Source organism: Melanerpes formicivorus, unplaced genomic scaffold (genome assembly GCF_026170545.1).
Source record: "Melanerpes formicivorus ecotype bairdi unplaced genomic scaffold, bMelFor1.0.p_v2 SCAF_2, whole genome shotgun sequence".
Classification (NCBI taxonomy): domain Eukaryota; kingdom Metazoa; phylum Chordata; class Aves; order Piciformes; family Picidae; genus Melanerpes; species Melanerpes formicivorus.
The window spans coordinates 54,037,551-54,054,091 of record NW_027142354.1 but is presented as its reverse complement, the minus strand read 5'-3'; the positions used below and the strand labels follow the sequence as shown (position 1 = coordinate 54,054,091).

General features: G+C 45.1%; 1 protein-coding gene across 1 annotated transcript in view; it reads left to right on the top strand.

Annotated features, from left to right (window-relative positions):
- CYFIP2 (cytoplasmic FMR1 interacting protein 2) overlaps positions 1 to 12,212 on the top strand; it is a 59,329-nt gene extending 47,117 nt beyond the window's left edge. Inside the window, exons 27-31 of the mRNA XM_068161572.1 lie at positions 1,503 to 1,575; positions 2,085 to 2,179; positions 6,650 to 6,888; positions 7,349 to 7,496; positions 8,060 to 12,212. Coding sequence (XP_068017673.1) covers positions 1,503 to 1,575; positions 2,085 to 2,179; positions 6,650 to 6,888; positions 7,349 to 7,496; positions 8,060 to 8,227 — 723 coding nt within the window. The 3' untranslated portion in view covers positions 8,228 to 12,212. The remainder of the gene's footprint in view (positions 1 to 1,502; positions 1,576 to 2,084; positions 2,180 to 6,649; positions 6,889 to 7,348; positions 7,497 to 8,059) is intronic.
- The last annotated feature ends 4,329 nt before the right edge of the window (positions 12,213 to 16,541 follow it).

The following is a 16,541-nucleotide window of genomic DNA, read 5'->3' as shown; positions in this document are numbered from 1 at the left end:
CAGCAGGAGCTATTGCTTTTACAGTGCAGTTATCTTTATAGCTGTCAGAGTGATCTAAGGCTGGTGGCATTTGCTGGCAGAGACAGCTCTAGTGAAGATGTGTGGTCTGCTCCATTCTACCCTCTTTCTGTTGTTTTCATTTGAGGAATGAGGGGTTAATTGGGACTACATTTTTAAGCAGAATTCTCACTCTTAGGTATTGGGCCTTGAGGAGGAGATCTATTACTAAGATGACTGATTTTGGGACAAGTATCAGGTGAATGCAGGCTGCAGATGGTGAAAATACTCTCTTTATCAGAGGGGAACAGCGGTGAAAGAACAGTAATCTGGGAAACAAATAGTGTTTTGCAATCAAAGTAACCAAGGTGACAGGCACACTCTGTTAGCATCAGCATCTCTCTGCCCTTGGAGGCACCCCCAAGACTGCTCCTGTCCCTCCAGCACTGTGTCACAAACTGCACTCCCACAAACTTGCTCTCATTCCAGCATCCATGCGCCAGTACAGCCTCCTGCAGCTCCATGCTATGCTGTCCTCTCCCTCCTGGCTGGAAGGTGGGGTACCCACCCGTGCATCCCAAACAGACCCAGCTGAGTCATTCCATCTGGCCCCCAAGTATCTTTTGCTGCGCTGCCATGCCCTGTTTTCAAGTGTGTCTAAATCTCTACAATAAGCTCAGAACTGAAAGCATGTCCCAGAAACGGACTTCTGTAGGAGCAAACGAATGCCTTGTTGTGACGCAATGCCTCTGTGTTAAACGGCTTTGGTTTCCTCGCTGCTGTTTCCCATTGCAGACTTGTATACAATGTACTGTCAGCCATCACTCTTCAGTCTCCACCTGCCTATTTCTAGGTTTTTCCTCTTTGTGCATCTATGTTTGGGATTATTTTTTCTCAAGTGCATCAGCATGCATTCTCTCAGGTGGCATCTCATGATGTTATTCCGCTCTGGACTTCTGTATTATTCTCCCTGGTGCCTACACTAGTGGGATTCTGATGTGATAGCCCTGGCTGAGACCACCATGTGGACAACCAAACAATTTCAGGCCAATGTGTTATGTATCTGCTTGCAGTAGAGCCATGCATCAGTGTATTTTACATGTACACGTCCTGAAATAAGTCAAAGGGTAGTTTCCACCTGGACATTGTAAAAGTAAACAGCAGGAAGTCATCAGGGTAAGATGAAACTGAAACCTCTGTGTTGTTTATCCTTTCTGACCTGCAGTGCTAGTAAATGAGACTGAATATAAACACAGCTCTAGCCTTGTACAGGCAGGAAGTAACTTACTTGAGTTAAGGAAACTTCCTGGTTTAAATTGAGAGGTATTTCTTCCAGTTGTATTTCATTTAGCTTCAAACCATTGGAGTCACTACTAAGCTGGGTTGGATTTGAATAGGTGCCATAGACATGAATTGTTGTAGTGTTGCCCAGGCCTCTGAGCCATTCACTCAACCCTCTACAGGTATTTTTTAACTTACTTTATCTTTCTTTCTTCCTGCCTCAGTCCCAGGAAGAAGTTTGTGATTTGCTGCATGCTGCTCCCTTCCAAAATATTTTGCCCAGGGTCTACATCAAAGGTAAGAAGCTGAGAGGGAAGCAGTGGACAGACTCAGAGGTCTCTGCCCAGAAGCTGTTTCTCTCCCATTTCTGTTGAGGATTAGTTCTGGCCCTGCTTCCCCCTCGAAACAGATCAGTGGATACAGCCAAAAGTCAGGTGGAAACAAGTGCCAGGGGTGCATTTTCTGTAGCACAGTCAGACTGAAACCTTAGTCAGTTTGGGGTTTCCCTTAAGGTTTTGTAGGCATTTCACAGCCTCTTTGGAGAATGACAGCATGAAATGTCCATCTCAACAGGAGCAATCAGTAACAGGAACATGCTTTTGGACATGTGTGATTAAGCTGCTGCTGACACTGCAATCGCACATCGCTCCCTTCTCCGCATCACCGGTTCCCTCATTTGCTGTCGGTTTGGCTCTCTGATCCAGTCTGGTTGGATGGTTGCTGGGGGGCAGCTCTGAGCAAACTCGGCGGAAATTGCAGGTCTCCACTTCCTCCTCTCATTTCACTGTTTGCTGCTCGCTTGACAGAAGGAGAACGCTTGGAGGTGCGCATGAAGCGTCTCGAAGCCAAGTATGCCCCACTTCACCTGGTTCCCTTAATAGAGAGGCTGGGCACTCCGCAGGTAAGGATTGCATTGAAAGGGATGGCTTGTTGGAACTTCATAGCAGTCCCCAGATGGCCTCTTGGGCCTTGGGAAAGTGATCTTTTTTTTTCTTCTTTACCTTTTTCCCTCCCCCCCCCTAAACATCAGTCAGAGAAGAAAATCAGAATCCTTCCCCTAGCAGATGCTTTGAAGGGAAATTTGTGAGTGAGTCCAGAGATGGTGTGTTGGTGCCTCCAGTCTGGAGGGCTGGCAGGGAGCTGGAAGGCAAGGCAAGCGTGTGAGAAGCCAGCTCTGAATAACAGCTCTGAAAAGCTCTCCTTCTCTGTTTTAAAAAACTGGAGAATAGCTGGGATGGTTTGAGGAGAAACTTTGAAGGGCTGTGCCTGACTCAAATCAGTTGCCATCACTTGCGGTGATCCCATTTTAGGGCTGCAGTGTGGTCCATTTTATAAGCTCATCCATGTGAAGGAATACATCTAGGAATGGTTTCCCTTCTAGCACATGCTTAGAGCTTCAGCACATGCTTAAAATTACAGCTCCATTTAAGTATCTTCTTGAGATGGGTATCAGCTTGGAAAAGATCTCTTCTGCAGAAATTGACTACCATTAAAATTACCTCCATAGACTGATCAATGTAAGGGGCAAAATATGATCTCCATTGATATCAACAGGCAAACTTCCACTGCCTGCTTAGTGGGGCTGATGGGATAAAAATCATTCAAAGCATTGAAGAAATCCACACCCTTTTCCTGTAATGTATTGCTGAGGGAATGGAATGGACACTCAGTTGTATGAGGTGACAGATCTATGGCTTGTAGAAGGTTGGGGGGTGTGTGTTGTTTTTCTGATGGATCAAGGACATTTTGAACTTTGCTTCATTGGAAATCATGTGAAACAAAGGAATTGGCTGAGCTACCTGAGGGCTTTGTCTTACTTTGTAGACAGTTCTCTCACTTTCCATTGACTGCTTTTTAAAGGAGACACTCGAGAAAAAGAATTCACCTCTGTGTTTTTGTGTCTTTGTGTTGGTCTCTCTCTTTCTTTTTTCCATGCAAAATCATCATTGAAATCTGCTATTAGAGTCCACTTGTTGCTTATCCCTGCCATGGTTATGGTGATGGTGAAAACAAAAGGTACTTCATGTCCTGCTGAAAGTTAATTTTGCTGTAAACTTTTCCCATACTCATCACACAGGTACAAATTGAGTGTCAGGTCTTTTTTGAGCTCAGATGTAAAGGAACACAAGAGTCGCTTTCTGTAGGTGCTTCCATAGCTTCTAAGCTTGCTCCTTACGCAGTTTTGGACATACATTTGGAAATGCAGTTTTGGACACAGGCCGTATGGGATTTTTTTCCCTGCAGAACACATAAGTGCCTTTAAGCAATTGTCCAGAATCTGAGCAGAAGTTGCCAGCTAGATGCCTCCCCCAAAACGTGGCCCTATGCATTTCATATAACTATGTGCTGTGAAGGGACTGGGCCCGAGGCTGCTGTAGTTGGTGAGGATCTGTCAGTCTTTGCAGGTTTTGGGTATGGTGCTTGGAAGTTTGCCAGTTAACAAGCTGTAAAAGAGGAGTGGCACATCTGGATTTGTGCAATGGCAGGAAAATTGTTGGTGATTGTTGTAAGTAATTGGTTTGCACTGGGAATGCAGAAGTAGCTCTTTAATAGGTGATTCATAGTCAGAGTAGTCCCTTTAAATGCCAGTCATAAGGTTCTTTAGTAAGAATTCTCAGAAGTGCTTGGTGAGTCTGGGTTTTTTCACTGAAAGAAATGGAATCCTTTCCTTTGGATAACAGAGGGAACAGCTCAGCCAGTGGCATCCTTTGAAAACTTAGCTCAAGAGCACACTTCCTCTCCTGATTTTAGAAATCAGTGGGACCCTAGACTGTGAGGCAGATCTGGCTATGAGTCTAACAGCTGTCCAGCTGCCTTCACCATGTTAGTTATCCACCCAACAGCAGTAGTGCTGTATCAAAGACTGGGATGATGATGATGAATTTTGAACCAAAGTCTGCCTGTGAATGCACATAAATGAGTGGCACTAAATCCTCTGAAAGACAGATAGCTCCCTGTCTAGATTAAGATTTCTTCAGAAACAGCATATTAAGGTCATTGGACTAGTAGAAAAGCATCTGTTCTATCACCAGATCTTAGCAAACAGTGATTAGAATAGAATAGAATAGAATAGAATAGAATAGAATAGAATAGAATAGAATAGAATAGAATAGAATAGACCAGGTTGGAAGAGACCTTCAAGATCATCGCGTCCAACCTATCACCCAACACCACCTAATCAACTAACCCATGTAACCAAGCACCCTGTCAAGTCTCCTCCTGAATACCTCCAGTGACGGCGACTCCACCACCTCCCCGGGCAGTCCATTCCAATGGGCAATCACTCTCTCTGTGTAAAACTTCCTCCTGACCTCCAGCCTGAACTTCCCCTGGCGCAGCCTGAGACTGTGTCCTCTTGTTCTGGTGCTGGCTGCCTGTGAGAAGAGACCAACCTCTGCCTGTTTACAACCCCCCTTCAGGTAGTTGTAGAGAGCGATAAGGTCACCCCTGAGTCTCCTCCTCTCCAGGCTAAGCAGCCCCAGCTCCCTCAGTCTCTCCTCATAGGGCTTGTGTTCCAAGCCCCTCACTAACTTCGTTGCCCTTCTCTGGACTCGTTCCAGCAAGTCAACATCCTTCCTAAACTGAGTGGCCCAGTAGCGCTAACACCTACTCTATATTTGAAATGGCTTTACTTCTACCGTGTCCCCATGCTGCCATTGTAGTCTACCGTGTGCAGATGCTGATCTGTACCCATAAGAGCTTGGAGCAGGTGAGGAAAGTGCACAGCCTTCAGCTATAGATACAGCCTGGATAAAATAAATATTTACTTGCTAAGCAAACACATGCAAGTGGGTGCTGTGAAACCAGTGATACAATTCTTGTGTTTAACAACTCTAGGGAACCCAAACCTAATCTGGCCACTGCACAGCAATCCAGCTTTCCCTTGGTGTTTGCTATTAGTTGAACATTAAGTGATCCAAGGTTCCCAGAACATCCTCAAAATTGTGACACAAGCAGGAACTGTAACACAATTTCAGTAGCCACCAAACTGAAAATGCTTTAGGGTACTGATAGCAAAAGCTAGCAGCCAGGAAAGGGGTTGTGCAGGCATGCTCACAATTTTTTACAGTGGAATAAGGTTGGCCCAGGTACACTGAGCATAATTCATGCTCTGTCATCCAGCCAGGACACCTGTGTGCCTGCTGTAGCAGATGCCCTGAGCCCCGTCATGATTAATTGTAATGTTTATAGGCATTACAGGGACAGCTGGAAATGGAACAAATGCTTAAAACCTACTTAAAGCTCCAGGAAGTCCTCTGGGATAGACAGGGGCTCAGTAAATGTCAAGCTTGCCTCTGCTAAAGTGGTGAGGGGGATAGAAGGCTCTGTCTATGAGGTCAGAGTGCTGGGGCAAGCACAGCAGAGCCAGAGCCTCCCACAGCCATGGGCACGACTCTGACAGCAGTCAGCTCCCATTTTCTGTGTTATTTTTGGTAGCACTGCCACAGAAATCAGCAATGCTGCTGGAAATGATGGGAAATGGGGCACCTAAGAAGATATCAGGGCAGCCAGCAACGTCCATGTTCACACCCAAGCCCTACTCAGTAGGCTGCATGGGGTCAGTGCTCCATGCCAGGGGGAAACCCTTTGTGCTTATTTAAAATGTCCTTTTCATTTTTTTCTTCTTCTGGGTGAGCAATGGGACTGAAATGAAGTCAATTCTCTTCAATTTTCTCTAGTGTAAAAGCTAAATGAGCTCCACCCAAGGGAGCCACTCCAGATTTGTACGCGTAAATCCCAGAGGGGATGCCACAGAAATTCTCCTCCTGTGTGAAACTTCCACATCTGGGAAAAAAAATGATTCTGCTTTCTTACAAACCACAGGTTTTCCAGTATTAAGGTTCCAGTGGCTTCTCATCTTCCTCAGAGCTTATTGATACTAAGTACAAAAGATATCAGGAAAGCTGTAGACTACTGATATTTTAAAGAGATGATGGCAATGTCCTGGGAAGTAAAATGTCCCTATTGTCTCCTGTCTTATTTTCATAACCTGCAGAAATGATGAGATGAAACCCACCCACGCTGAGTAGCACCAACGGGACAGTGTGCTAGCAGAATTAAGGATCAGTATTTCTGATCAGAGCTTTGCCTTCAGCTTTTGGGTTCTGAAGTACATGTTATTCTTTCAAAACTTACTTAGCTTGGTGTCATACAAATGAGCACAACATTAAGGCTTCTTCCCTCTGAGGGATGAGCATTCTCTGGTGGGGAGTGCCATGGGAGCAGCCATCAGAGGTAAGGTTGGACCTCGCATGGGACGTGTGTGAATGTTGAAAGCGCCAGGGAGACTGGGAAGCGTTAAGTCCGACGAGAGGATCCAACTGTATTACTACTTCACTTCTGTTTCTTTGATTGTCCTCCTCCTCCTCAGCAAATAGCCATCGCCCGGGAGGGTGACTTGCTGACCAAGGAGCGTTTATGCTGCGGGCTGTCCATGTTCGAGGTGATCCTGACGCGAATCAGGAGCTACCTGCAGGACCCCATCTGGCGCGGGCCGCCCCCAACAAACGGCGTCATGCACGTGGACGAGTGCGTGGAGTTCCACCGGCTCTGGAGTGCCATGCAGTTCGTGTACTGCATCCCCGTGGGCACCAACGAGTTCACTGCAGAGTGAGTGTCCTTTGGCTGCCTTTGTCGTCAATGCTTCTCACGAGCTTGTGGGGCCAGCCAGCCCGCCCCTGGGATGCTGTGAGAGCCTCAGCCATTGTAGAGGGGGAACGTGGGTCCTTGATGAAAGAACTTGATTGTACCTGGACATAAAGAGATGCCCAGAGCACTTTCTATCTGAACAGCTGGTGAAAAGAGCAAAGTAAAGGGACATGCCAAGGTGATGTGCAGAAGGAGAAGGTCAATAACCCAAGTCCTCAATCCATTTTACCCTGTGGTGCACCCTTCACAGCCTGCCCCTCATGTAATTCTGCATATCTCAGCGTCCAAGTTCATTTTCTCTAGGTGTATACTCCTTTTCTAGGAATTTATGAAGGAAAGTTCCTGGTGCTATGGTAGGACTTCTCTTACTTAACTCTGTCCTGTCATCTCTCCCCAACCCGTCATCTTGTCCTCCTTCCAGGCAGTGCTTTGGAGATGGTCTGAACTGGGCAGGTTGTTCTATCATTGTTCTCCTTGGACAGCAACGGCGCTTTGACCTCTTTGACTTCTGCTACCACCTGCTGAAGGTGCAGAGGCAGGATGGGAAGGATGAGATCATTAAAAATGTGGTAAGTTGAATGATGAGAACCCAAAGGGCTTGAAGGAGCACACTTCTCTGTTTTCTGTCTTGCTTTGACCAAACTCCTAAGTGGCAGCCATGCTTGGTGTTAAATCTTACCCAAACTGAACTCATTCACTGTGAGATTTCCATCTTCAGTCTCAGCAGAGAGGCCAAAGTTTTAGTTGACTTGACAATCGAATCTTGTTTTCTCCCAAAGCTTTTCCTTTCTTCCTGGGGTTGGGCAGCTGGACCTGAGAAGCTGATCATTCCAGCAACCATCCTGTGATCTCAGTGGCTTTATCAATAAGTAGCTGGGAGTCTAGACTTTAGAATGGTTAACTTAGGACCACTCACTAACTTTGTTAATGCTCTGTCTTGAGTCATCAAACCCTATAATGAAGTGAGTCACTGGTCCCTGGGAGGTGCTAAGTGGAACTGTAACACGTGTTAAAGCTGCTTTTCTTCAGCAGAAGTTTGCAGCAGCAGGGCAGAGGCACTGGTACTTTATAGCCGATCAGGTGATACAAAACTCTCTTCATCTGTTGTTTTTCTCCTTCACCATCCCTCCAGCCCTTGAAGAAGATGGCTGACAGGATCAGGAAGTACCAGATCCTGAACAACGAGATTTTTGCCATCCTGAACAAGTACATGAAGTCAGTGGAAACAGACAGTTCCACAGTGGAGCACGTGCGCTGCTTCCAGCCCCCCATCCACCAGTCGCTGGCCACTACCTGCTAGTGTGGACATTGACCCTGTATGGGTTGGGAAGGGAGAAGGGACTGAACCCAGAACAGCTGGGAGGGATAAACTCGATGGTGTGAAACCTGGCAACAAAGCAAGACTGGGTATGCCTACTACACCCAAGGACACATCTTCCCCCCCAGCCCTGTTTGAGTGCATGTTCTTCTGTGCCATCCCTGTGATCGGTTGTACTTGTAGCTTTCAGACTTGGGGGTGGGTGGGTGTGGGTGGGCAAAATGTGCTTTTCTTCCATGAAGTGGTCTGGTTTGTCCCTGTGATTCATCCAACTGAACACATCACTCTGAAGCCATATTGCAGCCCCGAATGTGGGGGTCCTGGTGGAGGAGCTCTGCGCATCCGCAGCACCAGGAACTCACTCCCACCAGACAAGCAATGGGGCAAATCAACACCCCCAGTGACATGTGCCACCAGCCACCAAGCAGGAGGAGCTGAAGACAAGCCCCTGATTCATGCTTCCAGGGGAAGAAGGAATGAAGGCAAAATGACACCTGTGCCAGCATCTTGAGGATCAAGTGATGGGCACAGAGGAGCCATGTTGGGCTTGTCTTGGATGGCTGCATGCCCAGGCTGGAGCTAGCTTCATGCTCTGCCATTGGACCTTCTGGCATCTGTTAAGGAGACCTTTGGCTTGTGGGTTTTGGAATTGTAGTGATGCAGTCACCAAATGCTCAGCACTTCAGAGAGGTGGAGAAAAAGAAAATGGCTTAGCTTTTTCCCTGCTATGGAACATCCACTTTAATGTAAAGGGTTCTCCCCTGAAGACACATCTTATGTGGACTAAACAAGATTTATTATGGGCTACAGAAGAGGTTGCATTCATGTGAATGTGCTCTTGAATATATTAGTTTGGGTGGAAAGAATCATTGCTCCTGAGAGGAGGCAAGGGTAGTTACCTTGAGCATAGTTTATCATTAGCTAAGGACAAGAGCTGGCTGTGTAATTTTCATGTGATCAGGGATGCTAATTTCCCTTGTTCTACACAAATTCCTAGGGGCACAGTGACCAAATATCTTTCTTTAGCGAATGGTAACTCTTAGCATGGCTTAGGAAACTTCCCATCACTCAGAGACTGATATTGTTACGAAGAGGTAAAATACATGATAAGCATTGAAAAATATGCAGTTTTCCAGGTTTAAAAGCATTCAGAGGGAATGAAAAGTATTCAGAGTCTGTTTCCTTTTCCCACTCAGCTAGCCTAAGATCCCTGGATAATGAGAATAATTTCAGTCAGAACTTCAAGGAGGATTTCATAACCTATGGTGTTCCCTGCTTCCCCTCAGTTGTGTCATTGAAGTGACACAAATGGTTGTACTTGAAGTTAAAGCAGATCAAACCTCATGCTCCACGAGAAAATCATGCTAGTCTCACCACTAGCAATATTCTAACTTCTCAGCTTTAGCCAGGTCCCAGCAGATAATTGCTGTTCCAGTATACAGATGTGATAACGTATGTATTTCCCTTCCACGCATTTCATTGTGCTTGTAAACTGCATGCTATTACAGATGTTTGAAAGGCAGAGCCTGGGCATTTGTTCTCTCAGAAGGAACATATTATTTAATTAGAAGTGCCCCAGCTGGAGTATTTTGTCTCAGAAAACAACAGCCAGCAGCCTACGGTGAGCAAGAGATTTCCCAGACACTCACCACCTACTCCCCTGATAATCAATGAATCCCCAACACGTGAAAAAGTGCTGGACATTGTCACACCTTGAGTTTCCTTTCATTACCAAGACAGACATTTAAACTGCAGGGAGGAAATTGTGCAGCATAGAAATCTGAAAGTAAAATGAAATCTCAGGAAGTCTGGCTGAAATCTTTGAGTGGCAGGGAAGGACCCAACCTGGCAAGGCAAGTTTCCTCATGCCATGGAGGAGAAAGAGCAGCAGAAGAGCATCTGGGACTCAATGACACTGTAGGGCTCTTGCTCCCTATTTACTCTTACACTGCAGATGTCAGTTCTGGTTTTCCATCATGTTCCAGCACTTCTACACTACTGGAGTAAGGGTATCTACAGATATATATTTTTTAAAAGGAAGAGGAGAATCAAGCACTTTATTTTTTTGTGTAAAACAAGATATGAGGAAGATAGATCCAGCCAAGGTCCTATTTTCCCTGACCTAAATAGTAAGTGCTTGTTATTTTGGTATGAAAGTGCTGCTGAAAAGGTGGCACAAGTCCCTGTCTGGCTCCCAGAGCCACCTCTGTGCACAGTACAAATTAAATGTCCTGCTGCATCTGACATGTTGTGGGATGTTGGAGTCCTCTCAGAAACCAGCATAAGCAAGAAGTTATTACAAAAGAATGAACTGCCCCACATGGCCCAGTCTGAGCTGCTTAGACAAAACAGGATATCATCAGGTGAATTTAAATGCCTCTTTTCATCTGTTTAGGTCTGGAGTGAATCATGAGATATTTTACCTAAACATGAATATCACTCTGCATTCTTATGCTGTAGTTCTGCCATAATAATCCTCTGAAAGCCTGGAAAACACAGTGGCATGCCCACGAAAGAACAGGTAGATGAAATCTTCATTTGTTGCCCTCAGAACTGCTGGGGGGGGTGGAAATTCAATCCCTTCAGTTTCTGAGGGCTGAAATGTTTTTGAGCAAAATGTCCAAAGTGCATGAAGAACATGTAAAGTGTTTGACTGTAGAGTGTATGCAGAAGTTTTGCCTTGTTGCTCAAGTAGTATGAGAGATCAGCTAGGAATAATCTTCTGGTCTTAATTTCTGAGATTTGATGTTACTGTCCTTTTATCATCTAAAGGATACAAACAGTCTTTAGCTTGGGTTCTCTAACCCTCCTTGACTGTGTATGAGAAAGAGGTCCAGGCTTATGTCTTTAAATAAATCCATGAAAAGAGGATTCCCCCCCCCCCTTTTTGGTTTTTTTGATGTTAATGAGAATAGGGAGCAAATTTGTAGAGCTAAATAGTACAGATTGCCACAGGGTCAGGCATATTCTCAACACTTGCAGACCTTCTGCCAAGTTTGGGTGTCTTTCTTGCAGATAGGCTTTAACCCTACATTTTCACAGCCTTTTACAACCTGCAGATCCCTGAGAGTTTTCCCTAGGGAAATGTGGACTCCTGTCTGGATACTTTAAGTCCACTGGCACTGGGCTTGCTTATTTTTCTGCTTACTCTGAAGTAGTCTGCAAACTCCCCAGGATTTACCAGCCCCCACTTGGAATGTCTACTTCAGAGACAAGTTGTTGGCTCGATACAGGAATTACAAGGAGGAGAAATGATGGCCTGTGTCATGGATGAAGCCAAGACAAGGTTATTTCCACGTTCCCTCTGGCTTTGACATTATGAAACGTGACTATTGGCAGAGCACGTGCCTTTTGTGGACGATGCTGCACTTGACTTCCAACGATACAACAGACAGGGGAAGCAAACTAGCTCAAGCTCAGCACTTCAGTGGTGTTCCTTTAAAACTCTGACAGCACTTACTAGCACCGAACAACGTTAGTCCTTTTTCTCCTGCATTCCTCCAGTCCAGTAGGTTTATGTGTGTTTGAGAACAAAAGTGTAAAAAAAGCCCAAACAAAAATCCACCAAGAAAAGATGGAAAATATTCTCCAAAACTCTTGTCAAATGTACCATATTTGTATGAAAAGCTGCTTGAGTTATTTTGTACAATGACTTTTATTTATGGTGAGGTATATTTAATGCTCGTGAGCTGATAACGGTGTTACATTTTTGATCCATATTTGCTATGCAGCTGGAGATGACATTTTGATTTTTGTATTCTTCTTTTTGCTGTTGTCCTATGAAAAAAAAATTTAGCTAACAGAAGCTTCCATCCCCATTAGAAATGCTTCTGCAAGAGTAAAGCATCTGGTACATGGTGATACGCCCCATAACACATCCACCGACAAGATGTACAACAAATGTGGGATGACTTTTGTGATAAAGAGAAATAAAACTCGGGCTCATTCATTAAATGGGCAGACTTCACCTCGTGGTGTCATTGCAGTTATTTGGAGAGAGCCTCTGATTGCATCTGGCACAAAGAGAAAGCTACAAGGGAATAATGACAGCATGTGTTGATTTAGTCTTCCCAACCCCAAAAATAGAATTGAAAAATAAAAGTGAAGCTTTGTGGCCAGCACCAAAGCAATCAATGAACATTTCCCTATCAAAAAGTTACTGATTTTGGAGACAAACATCCTTCCACGAGAGATTTTTTCATTTGCAAACTTATTTTAGTATAAATGGGCTGGGGGAGGGGAAATTACGGTTCTTTTCAGTAGCATTTGACAGGCTCTGCTCAAAACAAAGCTCAACTGAGGAGCTAATTTCCTCTTGTTACCACAGCCTTGTCAAGTCCACAGGGGCCTTTTTTTCCAGGAGACTCTCCTTGTTATTTTTTTCCCCCCAAGTTTTCATTTGAAACCATTCTTAGATTTGTGTTAAAAGCATTGAAGGAGCAGCCATGGTTGCTGACTGCAGAAGGAGTAGTGGGAAGCAAGGGGGAAAAGACCTGAGGAATTAGGGTGAAACAAGTGGATCTATGGAAGTGGGAGCATCTAAGTTTCATCAGCTCTAGACAAAACTGTAACTGATGTTCCCTTTCATAGCTTCTTCCCAAAATTTCCTCATGGAAACAGCTTCTTAGCTTAAAAGAAGTTCAATTGCAGTGATTCTTCACATAAAATTGGTAGTGAATTTTACTCCATGGCTAGGCAGCTCTGTTGATCTTTCCAACGTGCTTTAAGTCCCTGGACATATGATGTGCCAACAGCTTTGTGCACCACATACTCCTGTAGCTGACTGCTTGCCTGATGGCTGCAAGTTGCCCAATATTTACTGATTTCAACATGGTTTTGCAACAGGGAAGAGCAGAGGAGAGTAGGGCTTTCTCCCTGACTCACTGACACTGGGCAGGTTGTTTGGTTTTGATCCTTTCCTCCATCAAGATTTTGTGGGTTTTCCCCCCCCCCCTTTCTTTTTTCTTCTTTTTAAACTAATTTTGTGTGCTGTCTCTTGGATACCTCAGTACAAACATCAGCCCTAAGAAGTGCCAAGTGCTTACAGGCTGCATGGTGTCACCTGGAGCCAGCAGCAGCAATACTTGCTTTGAGTATCAGAGGCCAAGACTGAGTTTTGACAACCAACCCCAAGGGATCAGCATTAAAAACAGAAGCTCACATCTTTGTTCTTCCTCACGCTTCTGTTTAAGTGTTTAAGACTAGGCTGGACAAGAGTTTCAGCAACCTGGTCTATTGTGAGTTGTCTACTCCCATGGCAGGAGGGTTGGAACTAGATAATCTTTAAGGTTCCTTCCAACTCAAGCTGTTCTATGATATATTTGCATCTTCAGATTATAGGCACTTCATCCATGCAAAGAACAGTTCATTAATGATTGTTTTACTCTTTCAAAAATCATAACAAAATGACCCTTTTTGTGACTCCTTCCTGCAAGCCAAGGGTGCCTTTCACATGAAGTTTTGCTTCATTTCAAGTTCTGATGCAAACACCTGGCAGATAAGGTCTGCAAACAAATGATCTGCTGATAACTGTGTTCCTCCACTGGCACCCCCTGCTGCTCTGATGCCTTCCGGCCTCCTATGCCCTCTGAACATCCATCACCTATCCATCACCAACCAACCACTCCTGTTCTGCCAACATACATGGTTTATGGAGCCACAATGACCTGCATCACTGAACTGATCTGCATAAAAATTTGTCAGCCCTGGGAGAAACAATTTGGGGTGTGTTTAATGGCCTAAAGACCTTGGATCACTCAGCTGCTCCTCAGCACAGACCCACAGGTGTGTGCCCTGGCACAAGGAGGGCAGTACACCAAGGGTGGGTACCTACCATAGGTGTGACAGGCTTGGGATCTCTGTGTTAAACTCCTGTAGCACAAAATGACAGCCTCGGCCACTACAGATATGGTTATCTTGAGACAGACTGAAGTAAAAGCTGTCTGCTTAAAAAAGTCTAGCCCTTAAAGCTTTGAGCATCCTTTCATGTAGTGCTGCAACCATCTGAACATGAGGCAATTCCCTTAACCCCTGCATAATCAGGTCATCGTCAGAAAGTTTTACCCTCTCTTTGAAGAAGCAAACATCTCCTTGGAGCCCTCCCAACTACCCAAAGCCATAGCTGTGTAACTTTTTTCCTCAAAGTTTCCACAGGAAAGGTGCCTAACAAATATCAAAGGGCAAATGTTCTTATCACCTACTGGCAGTGTACTTTCACCATCATCATTTGTAACACTGGACGATTGATACCCATCATATTTTTCCAGACCAGAAGAGATGAGCAAAGAAGAGCAAGGGAAAGGACTTCTGATGTTGCTGAGGAGGTTATTTGTATGCAAAGCTCTCTTGCTCTACCCCCTGGATTCCAGTCAAAATTTTTGGCCTGGAAACCAGTCTTTCAGGAGGAACTACATTGTTAGAAGATGAGCTGCTAAGGAAGACTCCCTGATTTCTGATGAGTTATTTTTAAGGAAACATCTGATGTGAGTATCAACCCTTGAGGTCACAGCTTGGAGCTAAATTCCCTTAATTACAGCCTTCCCATTAAAATGAGGATATGAAGCAATGAAGGAGGCATCGGTTCCATCCCTGTTTTATTGTTATCAGTCTCAACTTGCCCTTGAATAAGCATAGCAGGCAATTCCATGCCAATCCTACCTGGCTTCTGTCTCCCACATTGCCACATGCAGCCTTGCTAAATCCATCAAATGCAACTCCTGTGACTTTGGGATTTTGTACACCACACCCCCACAGCCCCTGCACCAGAGAGAGATACATGACACACTTGGATCCCGTGGTTGATTGTGAGATCTGACTGAAGCCTCTCCCACAGTGGTGACAACTAGGCATGCTCCTGCTCACATTTCAGTGTCCTCTCCTTTTGTGACCTCTATCCTGTCATGTCTCCTCTCTTCCCAGAACTTAAGAGAGCTTCCTTTGTAGATCTTACCCCTTGACAAATTCAGAAAAAGTGGCTTGTGGGGTCAAATATCTTTTGAGGATAAAGATGGGCATGTAAACAGCAGCATGTTTTCCTTCCAGAAATCAAGCTGAAGGATGAAGGTAAAATTGTGACTCGGAATGCCTCTTGCTCTTGACTGCACCACCCCTTCTCCTGTGGCTGTAATCCCAAGTTCCTTCCATAAAAGTTGGCTCCTTCCCTAACACCTCTTTGTGCACAACTGCTCTTTGCACAGATGTCGACAATGCTCACTCACAAAAGCTTGGGAATTATTTTGGACGCAGTTTAGCCACCGATAACCACATCAGCATCAGGATTCCCCAGCTACAAGCAAGACTTCAGAGTGTTGGAGAAGGTCCAGCAAAGGGGAGAGCCCCACAGTACTGCTGAGCATCAAAGTGAGCAGACAGAGCAGCCTGGGACCAGGGGACACAAATTCCAGCAAGCTGTAAACACTTGTCCCGCTCCACCACCATCACTTCAGTTTCTGCAATCAGCCTTACATTTGCATGAGCAACTCTTAACCAACATCAGTGAGTAAATTTACCAAATAAAGGCCAAATCCTTCCACCATTTGTCTTTCTCAGGGTGCCTTTTGCCCATCTAACATATAACAGCAGCAGAAGTTGCTCCCAGATCCCTGGTAAATTAGCACACTTCTAATTTCCTGCATCAAAACCTGTTGCCACATGATTTGGGTTGATCATCAAGTGCTTCTGGGATAAAGGGGAAGACATGGGGTTTGGCTGGCACAGTCTCTCCCAGGCAGTGACCCACAGGTCTATGACTGATGAACAGATCTGATTACAGACAAATGACTCACAGAGCACTTAAACATTTCATTTGCTGGGAAAACAATTGTACAGAGATAGGATCAGGTGCTGAGTGAAGGAGCCATATGGTGCTAGCAATGCTGCAATGCTTACATTTTATGAGGGAAGAAAAATAAGTACATTTTCAGACACATTCAGAGCCTGCAGATCTTGCCTCTTTATGCTGTGCTATAACAGATTTCATTTCTAGTTATAAATGTGGGCTTGCTGACAGAAAGTTGTTGGATTTGTGGTTGAGTTTACTTATCTCTGCTGACCTACATCAAAATCTGCCTAATGGCTCCTGCTGCGAGGAAAGGGCTTGTATCAGCAGTAGGTCTCTGCATACACACATTCACCATGCACAAACACAGGAAGGGAGGACATTGGCACAAGAGGGTGGGTATAAAGGCAGAACACACTGGTGTGCAACAAAGCTCCAAAACATTCATACGCTATTCTTAGCAAGAGAGGCTTTGGCTGCAGCCCATAGTATGGGCTATGAGGCCTGTCAACTAAGCAG